Source organism: Glycine soja, chromosome 20 (genome assembly GCF_004193775.1).
Source record: "Glycine soja cultivar W05 chromosome 20, ASM419377v2, whole genome shotgun sequence".
Classification (NCBI taxonomy): domain Eukaryota; kingdom Viridiplantae; phylum Streptophyta; class Magnoliopsida; order Fabales; family Fabaceae; genus Glycine; species Glycine soja.
In genome coordinates, this window is record NC_041021.1 from 40707121 (window position 1) to 40719413 (window position 12293).

The 12293-nt window shown below is 32.7% G+C and overlaps 1 protein-coding gene across 1 annotated transcript; it reads right to left on the minus strand.

Moving 5' to 3' along the window:
• Window positions 1–2030: 2030 nt before the first annotated feature.
• LOC114402929 (cysteine-rich receptor-like protein kinase 26) lies at window positions 2031–5576 on the minus strand. Its single transcript, XM_028365630.1, has 7 exons — window positions 4618–5576; window positions 4199–4327; window positions 3677–3819; window positions 3358–3568; window positions 2998–3235; window positions 2707–2857; window positions 2031–2559 (listed from the first exon to the last, which is right to left on the minus strand). The coding sequence occupies exons 1-7, from the start codon at window positions 5435–5437 to the stop codon at window positions 2209–2211; spliced, it is 2043 nt and encodes a 680-aa protein (XP_028221431.1). The 5' UTR covers window positions 5438–5576; the 3' UTR covers window positions 2031–2208.
• Window positions 5577–12293: the final 6717 nt, after the last annotated feature.

Here is a 12293-nt window from a genome sequence, read left to right on the forward strand (position 1 = left end):
ATTACAAGAATAAAAAAAATGTAGGAACCAAAAAACCCTATATTTATGGTTGTGACTTTTGAAGAAAATTGGGGAGACAATTTTCTAGAGTGAACCTGCGAATAGGTGGTTCATCTTTGAACTACCAGTCTTTATTTTATTTTTTAAATGTCAAAAATCAACTCTACCCTCTTGTCTACCAGTAGCATAGCAACCACACATCCACCATACAAACTATTTGTGATTATCATATGTAATCTTTTTTTACATTATTATAAAAAGGTTTTTGTTTGGCGATCCTCTTAACTATTGATTAAAGAACTAAAAAGAATAAAATATTTATTATATAAATTATACAAAAACTTAAAAAAAAATCATAGGCAATATATTTTTTTCATTTTTCAATAAAATATTTATACTTTAAGGTTTTTAATCAATGCGGTTAGCATTTTTCTTGTAAAAAATCATTTTCCTTTCGTTAGTTTTATTTTCGTTTTTTTTCTTGTTATCATCTATCATTCACATACAATTACAAAGATTAAAAGCAAATCTGAACCATAAATAATAATTATCCGAGAAATATAAAATGAAGAATGTCTCTTCCTGGAGCTTGATCGAATTGTTTAAGGCAAGATACGAAAAGTTCAAATTAAATGCACGCGTTGATTAAGCAGCTCCACTTTCATGTCGTATACTGGGTAGGGTGTTTCTTTCTGTGGTGACTCACTTTTTTTCTTTCTCTATGCATATATACTACTTTAATTATTTTATATATAAAATTTGAAAATAAAAAACGTAAAGAAAAAATAAAGTAACATTTTTTATAATTAAAATTAAAGAAATCAAGTAAATCTTTTTACAACCTAAACGTAAATGCAAATTTACATTAAAGTGAAGCAAATATAAATTTTCGTTAAATACTTTTCAAACCTAACATCTATTTTTTATTTTTTCTCCTTTGACTGAATAATCATGTCTTTCCCCTAAATCTTTAGCTGCTAAAAATAAATAGTCCCTAACCCGAATGCACTGACTTGTCACAAAGTATTAGTCTCCATTCATTACTTTAGCTGGGCATGCGGAAGTGTGGTGGTTCTTCGTGGGCTCATTATGGATTATGGATTATGGTATAGTGGTGCCGCAATCCTTGTATGTCCGTTAAAATATTATTTTTCGTTCACTATATTTTTGTACTATTTTATTTTATTTTGATATATTAAGTTTTAAAATTTTGTTTTAGTCTTTTATTTCTTTGAAATTTTTATTTTTATTTTTATATTTTTAAAAATTTCATTTTAATCTTTTATGTTTTTAAATTTTTTATTTTAGTCCTATATTTTAAAATTTTCATTTCAGTTATTTCGTTTTATTTTCATTAACTAGAAAATATTAATGTTATGTTAATTTTTAAATTTTAAAATAATTAATTTAAAAATAGTGACAACTAAAATTAAAGTCAACATTATCATCGTGACATTAGATTTAGGGCTTCTCATTACCTTCAAAATCCAATGTTTCTAATCTTTAGTGGTGTTGGGTATCTCTATGGCTATAGAGGGCCATAGAGGGTTGAGTGTTGATGTTGTTTATGGATGTAGTGTTGCCAAGGTTTCAGATTTGAGGGGATGATGGTTATAGTGTTCTATTATGGTGGATATGAAGTTTACTGAATATGACAGAGATTGAAAAAATATGTGTGATTGAATGCATTTTAAAGACATTGACGGTTTTAATTGTGAATCACAAAAATTTATAGTAATAAATTTGTTGAATTTTGTAATAATTATTTTTCGTTTATGTCAATGATAATTTTTTTATTAATTAATAATATAATCTTTTTATATTAACTATACATAGAAATTGAACTTTTTCCCTATAAGTTTTATTTATTACTTCCTCCCTCCGTCCTATTATAATTGTCAGAAAGCATAACTCACACGGGTTGGATTGAGTTTTGAAATGATTTTTTAAGAGAAAGATGAGAAGAGAATAATAAAGAAAAGTGTAAGCTGAGATATTCAAAATAATATAAAGAGGGGAAGAAAAAAGAATTATGAAAAATACGGTAAAATTTAACAATGAAAATAACATTATTCGTCTGAATATACGGTTTACTAACCAGACATCACGTCACACCAACAAATTAAACAACTTTTCAAGATATTGTATTTTATTTTAGGGTTTTTTGTAACCAAATAAGCAAATGACTATCACCTTTATGATCAAAATCTAGCGAGGATATGGCTCTGTAATTGAAGAATCATCTACTGAATATTCAATTGATTTATTTGTGGATTTAGTTGATCTTGTTTCCCTTGAATTATACCCTGATGACCATGCGTCAGGAAGGCTTCTAGTTTTACTATCCACAACAAACGCAGGTTCTGAAGGCACCGGGAGAGTGAGAGAATAGCTATTAAACATGAGTGCAATAGAAGCCATGGTTGGTCTGGCAGCCACATTTTCTTGAACACATAATAATGCAATGTGAATGCATCTCATTATTTCATTTTGAGAACCGTCGTTTAATGAGGGGTCTACAATATTTGTAGCTGTTCCATTCTTCCAGTTTCGCCATGCCTGCATGAGTTTGCTCAATTAAAGATGTTAGTTACTTCATAGAATTCATTTCTACAGTTTTATGTAAAGGAATAAATAATTTTCCAATCCTATTATTTATAATAACAAGGAGAAGGAAGATATAGTCAGAAGAAAAGAAAGACTTACCAAATTCAATAGATCCTCCACGTTCTCCCCACGACGAATACCAGTGTTTTTTTGGCCACTTACAATCTCAAGAACCAATACACCAAAACTAAAAACATCTGATTTTGCTGAAAACTGACCATATATTGCATACTCAGGTGCCATATATCCACTGCATGCCAACCAAAGCAAGATTAATTACTCATAAATTTTATGACATTTTTCAGGGCAATATACGTAAACTATTTTACTTGACAGTTGATTAAAATTAAGCTTCTATAACAATAAATTATGGTATATTCTCGCACATACTAGGTTCCAACAATTTTATTTGTATATGCTTGTGTCTGATCCACCTGAACCAATCTTGCGATCCCAAAATCTGATATCTTAGGATGCATCTCTTCGTCCAAGAGAATGTTACTTGCTTTGAGGTCTCTATGTATAATTCGTAATCGAGAATCCTCGTGGAGGTAGAGAATGCCTCGAGCGATACCTTCAATGATTTTGTACCGCCTTTGCCAATTCAATTGTTTTTTCTTTATTGGATCTATACATACACACCACAACCATATGAATGTTAAACCAATATTAGTACTCGGTGTGTCTTGAACCAAAACTAAATTAATAGACATATACTAACAATCTAATTTTGCAGATATTCAAACTTACCAAATATGAAGCAATCAAGGCTTTTATTAGGAACATATTCATAAACAAGCAACCTTTCTCTTCCTTCCAAACAGAAACCAAGTAGCCTAACTAAATTTCGGTGTTGAAGCTTGGCCATTAAAAGCACTTCACTCTTGAATTCTATATCTCCCTGCCCAGAATCCCTTGACAACCTTTTGACAGCAATTACTTGTCCATTGGAAAGCCGGCCCTGAAAGTATATCAGTCAAGGATAATAAATCTTTGTTGGACAAGTTACGTGATATATCATACTTCCATGAAGAAGTGATATTTATCTGAATGAAAAGTATCATCTTACGCTGTAAACCGCTCCAAACCCGCCTTCTCCAAGTTTATTAGAATCATCGAATTCATTTGTAGCAACTCGAATGGTGTCAAAATTGAATTGCAATGACTCATCAATGGTAATTTCATCTTCATGACTATCTTCTTCTCTTTTAACTTCACATGGACGAGGAGTCGAGAACCCGGGTAAAATTAGCGAGTATTTAGATATGATAAATGAATGCGGGCAAAAAATAACATCTAGAGATATAATTTCTCAATAAAAAATCAAAAGGAAATTTCTAAATTGATTTCCCCTGTTACCTAGCTACCAGCTAGAAGTAATTTGAGCAACACACGCTTCGAACTACGGAAAATTTATTGACTATTGTCTGCAAAATGAATTCTATCTCGCTTTATTTGACAAAAGGACCACTGCAAGGTGTGTCAGAAAGTTCAGTTGTGATTTATGTTAGACTATTACTGTCCCTTTAAATTCTAAGACTATGTTTTATAACATATGACGGTAAATCCAAGTTTAGAGCCATAAACTTACTTTCGCTTTTTTTTGTTGGCTTCCTCACTGCTAGAAAAATGCAGAAAAGACCAAGCGCTAAAACAACACTAGCAACTGGGACTGTTATGGCAATGATAGTTCGTGCTGTCTTGCTCTTTCCTGCACTTGCTGCACAAATCACAATCGTCAGAGCACCGATTAAGATTAATAAAATATCCAAAAGTTCAACATGAAGCCCGAATTTTGAAATTTTATTACCGTATAAGACTGCAGACAAATTTTGAACACAAACACGTACTTTCCCATCAGCAAATGAATAAGTAAAACAACCCCTTACAAAGAGGAAAACGTTGAAATAAAAATGAAAAGTGGACCATTAAGTCTACTCCGAGGTTCTGTTGGGTGGTTCTATTGTAATTTTTAAGATGTAAGCAATTTGAGCAAAGATTGACAAATACCTTGTGATTGTGAAGAAGAAGTTTTGTTGGTAGACGGTGATGGTGGCGGGGCCATTGTCGGTGGTGGTGAATCTGGGTCTAATCTCAGTGTTGGTCCGTAGTAAGTGTAGGGGTCAAATCTAAATCTACAACTGGGTTTTAAAACAGAGCCTCCAGCATGTCCACTACAACAATCTATGATTGATGCCATAGATTCCATCAAGCAGTTAGTGCATTCTTCCGATGACAAATCAGGCGTGCACTGCGTTTGACCATTTATGGTTTGAAAATTCGGAGCAAAGGTAGTGCCCGTAGCATATTTACGACGAGAGTCACCCGAGGCAGCTTTGCGAGTTAAATTCGTCATCCAGCTCTCGACCACTGCGTTGAACTGATCCACCGAACCCGTTACGTTTGTTATCAAGTAGAGTATCTGCATAGGTTCATTTTGCACGGTGCCAAATATGGGGCGGTTAGAGTAGCGTAGCAAGCACTCTACTCTCCAGTGAATAGCCTCTTTCTGGTTTGGACAAAGCTGTGTGAGATTGCCTCTGGCAACGTTGAGGCATCTGAGGCAGTCATCCTGGTTTTGATCACCTGTACAGAGTCCAATGGTGTATACTTTGTCTGTGCCTTGACCATATGAGAGATTGTAGAAACCGTAGTTGATTTCCGTGTGGGAAGAGAAACTGGATAAGAGGGTGTTGAGGTTGTTGTGGTAGGTGCTGTTTATTGTGTAGTTGCCTCTGCTGTTATCACATGTCTGGGCACTGGCTTGTGAGGTAATTATGATAAAGAGACATAAAACAAAGGAAAGGAGCCAAAAAGAAACACCAGCCATTTACGGAAGATTGAAGCTTTGCATAATGAATGAACCTTTTGTTCGGAGGACTGTGAACGGTTGACCGAAAATTCAAGTCTTTTTTGTCTAGGAAAGAAAGGTGATGCCGTATGTGGTACTTCTAAACTCACCACACTTCTCTTATCCAACTTCTCAATCTCGGTTCTTATTTTTCTTTGACGGGTCCCTTGTTCATATATAAGATTTTAAATATTATCTAATTTTTATTCTAATATTACAATTTAAGTTATTACTTGCGAATAATTTATTTTTTTCTTTAAAAAAAATCAACTTTAATCTTTCAAAAAAATATTGTCCTATTTTCATCATTCTAATTTTAAAATATTTCATTTTTAATTCTCAAAATGTATTTTCTGAATTAAGGGTTAACTATTGTACCCCTCATAATTGTTTGCCAATCGAGATGACCTTAAGTCTCTTTTTGCTTACATATTTGAGGATGGAGGATTATGTATCCGCCTCCAGGTTGTTCGACGATCAAAATGATCCCAAGTTTCTTCATGTTTATGTATTTGAAGTTAGAGGATTCTATACTCCTTCCGATCGTTTGTGATCAGGATTACCCCAAGCCTCTTCATCTTTATGCTTGCGTGTTTGAAACCTGTATAGCTGGCTCAATGGTGAATAATACAACATTTTCCGTTTACTCCGTGCACGTCACATCATTTTCAATTTTTACCATTTTGTCTATATATATTGATTCTAGGTTATTTTAGTTTTCGCACCTTGTTGAGTTGAAGGATTCATCATTAGTAACAGTGGGTAGTTCGTTGATTTTAGATGGCAACTTTACAACGTAAATTGACCTAGTAAGGTTACTTTTAAAAACTATTTATTAAATAGGATTTCTTTTGAAAGTGCCATGCATGCTGGCGATATAGATGAGCCGCCATACATGCTGGCGAGATAACGGTTGACGTGGAGCAGTGAGACAGGGGTTTCGCCATTGGTATTAGTCAGTAGAATTGGTGAAACAGGCTTGGTGAACAATAGTGTTTTACCATTGTGACGAACGAAATAGGAATAAGGTGGGAGTGTTTGGCCATTGTGGCTAGCGAGATAGGGGTAAGTAAACAGTTTTCACGTAATTAAATATTATTTCTCATTATAATAAATCATATCAATTTAAAAAAAACAATCAAAATAAAGTTAAAAATATAGTATATCAATCCTCAATTACAATCGTATTTAATTTATTTTCATTAAAATCAATCATTCCTAATTTAACTACAATCAGTTATCATCATATTTAATTTTTTTTGTATAATTTTTTTCCGTTAAAATCAACCATGCCTAATTTTTTTCCATTAAAATCAATCATCCCTAATTTAACTATAATAAATATGATTGTAATTTATTCTAGCTCCTGGAGTTGAGAAGTAAACAAGTTTAATCAAACAAGTATTTCAATTTTAGAAAATCAAAAATCTATTTTTAATAAGAGTAGTTATCAAATTAATTAAACAATTCCAGGATTCTCATTCTTTATTCTTTAATTTGAGCCATCATCAAATATCTTGCTTTCTCTCTAAAACTTGTAGCGTTAAGAGAATGATGTAAGGGTGAACCTCCTGTCATAGTATTTTCATGTAAGCTAAAGATATTTTATTTGAAGATTTTTAATAAAATTATCGCTCAACGCTTGCTTAGCGGGTAGTTTCAGGCTTAGCGCGATGTCTAGCTCAATACGAAATTCTCACTCAACGTGTAGGTTCGGCTCAGCGCTAGAAGGCTCATGAGAAGAAGCCTAGTATGCGCTAAGCGCGCAAATGCACGCTTAACACGAAGTCAGCCTGGAAAGTAAGTTACCTCATGCCTATAAAAGGAATAGGAGCTAGAAGGAAAGGACACGCCAAGTCTCATAGCTCTCCAGTGCAGAAATCCAAAGCTTGAGCCTCTCTCTTAGGGAAAACGTTTTTTCCTTAACCATTTTCCTTTTTCTTGTTATCACCTTCTTCCATTAACCCCTAAAGTGTAAAGTTTCTCATGACTATGAGAGACTAAATCCCCATTGTTGGGCTCCTGGAGGCCAAAAACACTTGTAATGTAATTCTCTGTCTATTATTTAATTAATGTTATTTTGATTCCATTATTCTTCTCCGTGCTCATTTATTATTATGGTCTCATCATCCATATAATATTTAGAGGATAATACATTAAAAAATAGTTATTTTCTAAAGAATTGGAGAAGGGTAATTTAATAAATTCATTGCTAGAAATATATTGACATTTATTTTGCCCACAAATTTTTGCATCTCTTATCTTAAAGTAGTTTGTTATTTTATTTTTGTAAAGAAATTTGGGAGAAAATGATAAATAAATTAGACTGATAACTGCTAAATAATTGTATTTTGATAGTAGAAAATTAGTCAAATATTGGCCAGAAATTAATTATTTAGCAGTTATTTGTGATTAAAAGTTAGAAAATTAATTAAATTGAATTTTTGGGTGTAGATATAAAAATTAGAGGTGTAACAAGCAAAAAGGGCAGAAAAATTGAAGAAAACCAAACCCAATACGCGCGCTCAACGCGCATCACGGGCTAAGTAGGCTAAGAAGTACACGCGCTAAGCGCGGGGTGTCGCGCTAAGCGCGCCTACGAAGGCCCAAAGCCCACTTCAGTAGCTATAAATAGAGAGCCAGTCCAAGGGACAGGACACGACCACAGAACCCCCTCTCCTAGGGGTTTCATTTACTCCCTTTCTTTCTTTCACCACTCCTCTCATTGTAAAGCCCTCATGACTATGAGAGGCTAAATCCCCTAGCTAGGGCCTGGCAGGCCTAAAAAGCCAATGATGTATGGAGCATTTCAAGAGTTATCAATAAAAAAGAGGAATTCCCTCCAAGTTCTTTTATTTATTTACCATTCTTTCTTTTTACATCCTGTATCTCGGAACTTACTTTCTGTTAGGGTTTAGTCCACTCGGGAGAGGGTAAAGCCTAATTAGCGGTAAGGAATGAATACTTGAATCTGTTTTAACGGTTAGGCCACTCGGGAGAGGGTAACGCTTAAGAGAACACTAAAAGGAAGAAATTATCGGGTTATCTTTTAGAGGGGTTTCCTTCCAAGTTCTTTTATGCTTTTTTTTTTCTTGCTTATTCTGCATCTCGGACTTTGTTTTCTGTTAGTCTTTAGGCCACTCGGGAGAGGGTAAAGCCTAATTAGGGATAAGGAATGAATGCGTGAATCGGTTTTAAGGGTTAGACCACTCGGGAGAGGGTAACGCTTAATAGAACAATAAAAGAAAGAAATTATTGGGTTAGCATGACTTAATGCCCCAATGTCCATGCTTTAGCAAACATCTAGAATGTAATCCTAATGCATCTTAGTTATTGAGTCTTCGCAAAGGGCATTTGGAAGATAGGTAATTAAGGTAGGCTTGTCATCGTGAGACATCAGGGACAAGGAGATGAATAGATGTGGGGCGAAATTAGTTCACTGGTATTGATAACAAACAAATCCTGAATCCATATATCTAGGCTGATTAGACTTGTTAGGTTTTAACAATTTTATTATATAGATTTTATTTCTCCTTTATTTGAATTTCGTAGAAGTAGTTATCTTTATCGTATCGCAATTTAAATATTTTATCTTCTATCTTAATCTTTCAATCTTTTATCTTTTCTTTTATCTTCTAATTTTATCTTTAAATATCTTATCTTTTCTTTACTTTATCTTCTACCTTTCTTTATCTTTTATTTTAAATTCTTATCTCTTGCTTTTAAATTGGGTTTGCATTAATCTAAGTACAAACAAAGTCCCTGTGGATTCGACACTCGGACTTTAGAAAACTTTACTACTTGTAACGATTTGGTACACTTGCCAATGAGTTAACATAGACCTTTCATGCGGGAAATCAAAGATAGGATAATTCAGTATATACGGGTGGAAACAAGGAATTCATTAATTAGAAAAAAAATCTTTTACATTACATCATAAATAGTTTTGGCATATTAGGCCCCCAACATCATTGTATTTTGATTCTGTCTTTTCACTTTAATTTACATTGTTGTTTATTTTTTCCCATTATCTTTTTCTTTCTTTTACTCTAAATTTCACACTTACAATTTCTTATCTCTTTCTTCTTCTTGCTTAATAATTGAGTTTGCATCACTTAAGTACAACCAAAGTTCTTGTGGACATGGTAAGAAGTAAGCTTAGCAACTCCAATCTTCCTAAATCCTTGTGGGATGAAGCACTAAAGAAAAATGTGTATATATTAAATTGTGTTCCAACCAAGACTATCCTAAAGACACCTTTTGAGTTGTTTAATAATAGGATGATGTCCCACAATGAGTTCTTCTATGTCGAGATCTTTCATCTTGTTACAGTGGAATTGATTTGATTTATTGGTGCTTGTTGTCCTTTTGTTCTACGATCTCTTCTTTCTCTTGTTTTAGAATGATCATGGGTAATTATTTATTGTTTTTGAAGAACATCATCACCACCATAGTCATCATCATTATTATTGTTATTATCATCATCTTCCTCCTCATTCTTATGACTCACGTCATGTATTTGTATTTGAGTAGGAAATGATAGACGATAATAAAAGTTCGATGGTAGTGGGATGTTTACAGATGACAGTGTTGAAAGTGATATCAAATATTTGTGAGAGTTCTTAAAAAACATTTAAAATAGAAGGAATTTGAAATGAGTATTGAGGCATATATGATGAAAATCTCAATAATTGAAAACTTTGTTCAGGTTCCTTGAGGCAAATATCCAGGAAAGTTCGCTGATTGATGAATAGATTGTGCTTTGGCCATATAAGAGAAAGTGGAAAAGAGGGTATTGAGGTTGTTGTGTAGGTGCTGTTAATTGTGCAGTTGTCTATACTGTTATCGCATGTGTGGGCAGTGGCTTGTGACGTCATTATGATAAAGAGACATAAAACAACGGAAAGGAGCCCAAAAGAAATACCAGCCATTTACGGAAGATTGAAGCTTTACATGATGAATGAGCTTTTCGTTCGGAGGAGTGTGAACGGTAGACCGACTATTCATGTCTTTTAAACCGGGAAAGAAAGGTGCTGCCGTATGTAGTAGTACTTCTAAACTCACCTCATCTCTTTCATCCAACTTCTCAATGGTTCTTTTTGTTGACTGGTCCCTTGTACATATATAAGATTTAAAAATATTATCTAATTTTTTTATTCTAATTATACAATTCAAGTTATTAACTTGTGAGTAAAATATATATTTTTTCTCTTAAAAGCATTTAAATTCAACTTTAATCTTTCAAAAAAATTATCCTATTTTCATCATTCTAATTTTAAAATATTTCACTTTTAAATCTAAAAATATATTTTCTGACAATAACTATTATTAACTGTTAAATATAATTACTTTGAGAATCAAAAGGAAAATTTTTTTAAATTAGAGGAAAAGAATAAGCCAAATTTTTTAAAAGACTAAAATCGAATTTAAAATTCTTTAGAGAGATAAAAATATATTTTATTTTTAATTTATTTTCTAATTTTTGTTCTATAACTTCTTTGAGGGTAACAAACTTTTTTTTTTGTCTTTGACTGAAAAATTACGTCTTTACCGTATGCATTGACTTGTCACAAAAGTAGTTCCACTCATTGCTTACGACTGGGCACGCGATAGTGTGATGCTTTTTGGTGGGCTCATTAAGAAATACGGAGATAATGATTTTGAATTAATTGATTGAGAGTATAAATTTTTTAACTACTAGGGTTTTCCTTCCTATATATTATAGATGTATACAGAAATTAAACTCTTTATAATAAGTTTTATTTATTATTATTTCAGTTTAATTTTCATGTTTGATACTGTACAAAATTTAATGAGGTTAACTAATATGAATTAATGAAGTTGTAGTTTATCCAGCATAAAAACGAGATTAAAGAATCCCATTGTAAATGATTGTCACGGTTTAAAAAAATTGCACCAATCATCTTTAAATATATAAAAATGCACCAATAATTTGTATTAGATTGTTTTATCTTATTTTTACTTAAAGTGAGTTAGAAAACCTCTGAATTAATTCTTAATATGTGTGAGTGTAGTAGTTACAAACAGTTTCTCTTGAATGAAGATGGTACAGTGTGTGCGTTTTGGGTCTGTATAGCTGCATGCTCAATGGTGAATAATCCAACATTTTTCGTTTACTCCGTGCATGTTCAATTTTTACTATTTTGTATTATATATATATATATATATATATATTCCAGGTTATTTTAGTTTTGGCACTCTTGTTGACTTCAAGGATTAATTATTAGTGGGTAATATGTTGAATTTTAGATGGCGACTTGGCGAGGGAAGGAAGGAGTAGGGGTTAGTATCGTCTCTCCAATATCATTTGTCTAAACCTCTACAATATATATTTATTAGTCACATATAATTTAGTATAGTATGTTTCAATGTTTAGAAATGATCATTTTCATGAGAACATGCATACTTACGTAACAGAAGAAGCTGGCTGCATGATTACCACAAAATTTATAAACTAATAATTGATGTTGACACCCCTCTTCAATATTTAACGCACCCCCCTTAATTGTAATTATATTGTTTTATTCATTCACATTATGTATTCAGTAATAACAATTTCCAGCGTACAGATGAAGAGCTACATTTTTTATTGTCTTGGCCACTCACTATTGATAAAAGAGTTGTGACACTTGAAGAACATCTGAAGCATCCAGTATTGTGTTTTATGATAACAAAAATAAAATATAGTATGTATATTTTTACCTTTGTGTTGCAATCGTAATTGCAGAAGCAGGGAGTAGTAACAAATCTATGATCTTAATTATCTGTAACATAATGTCTGAGTAGTATGACATGTGCCCTTTCAAGTACCACA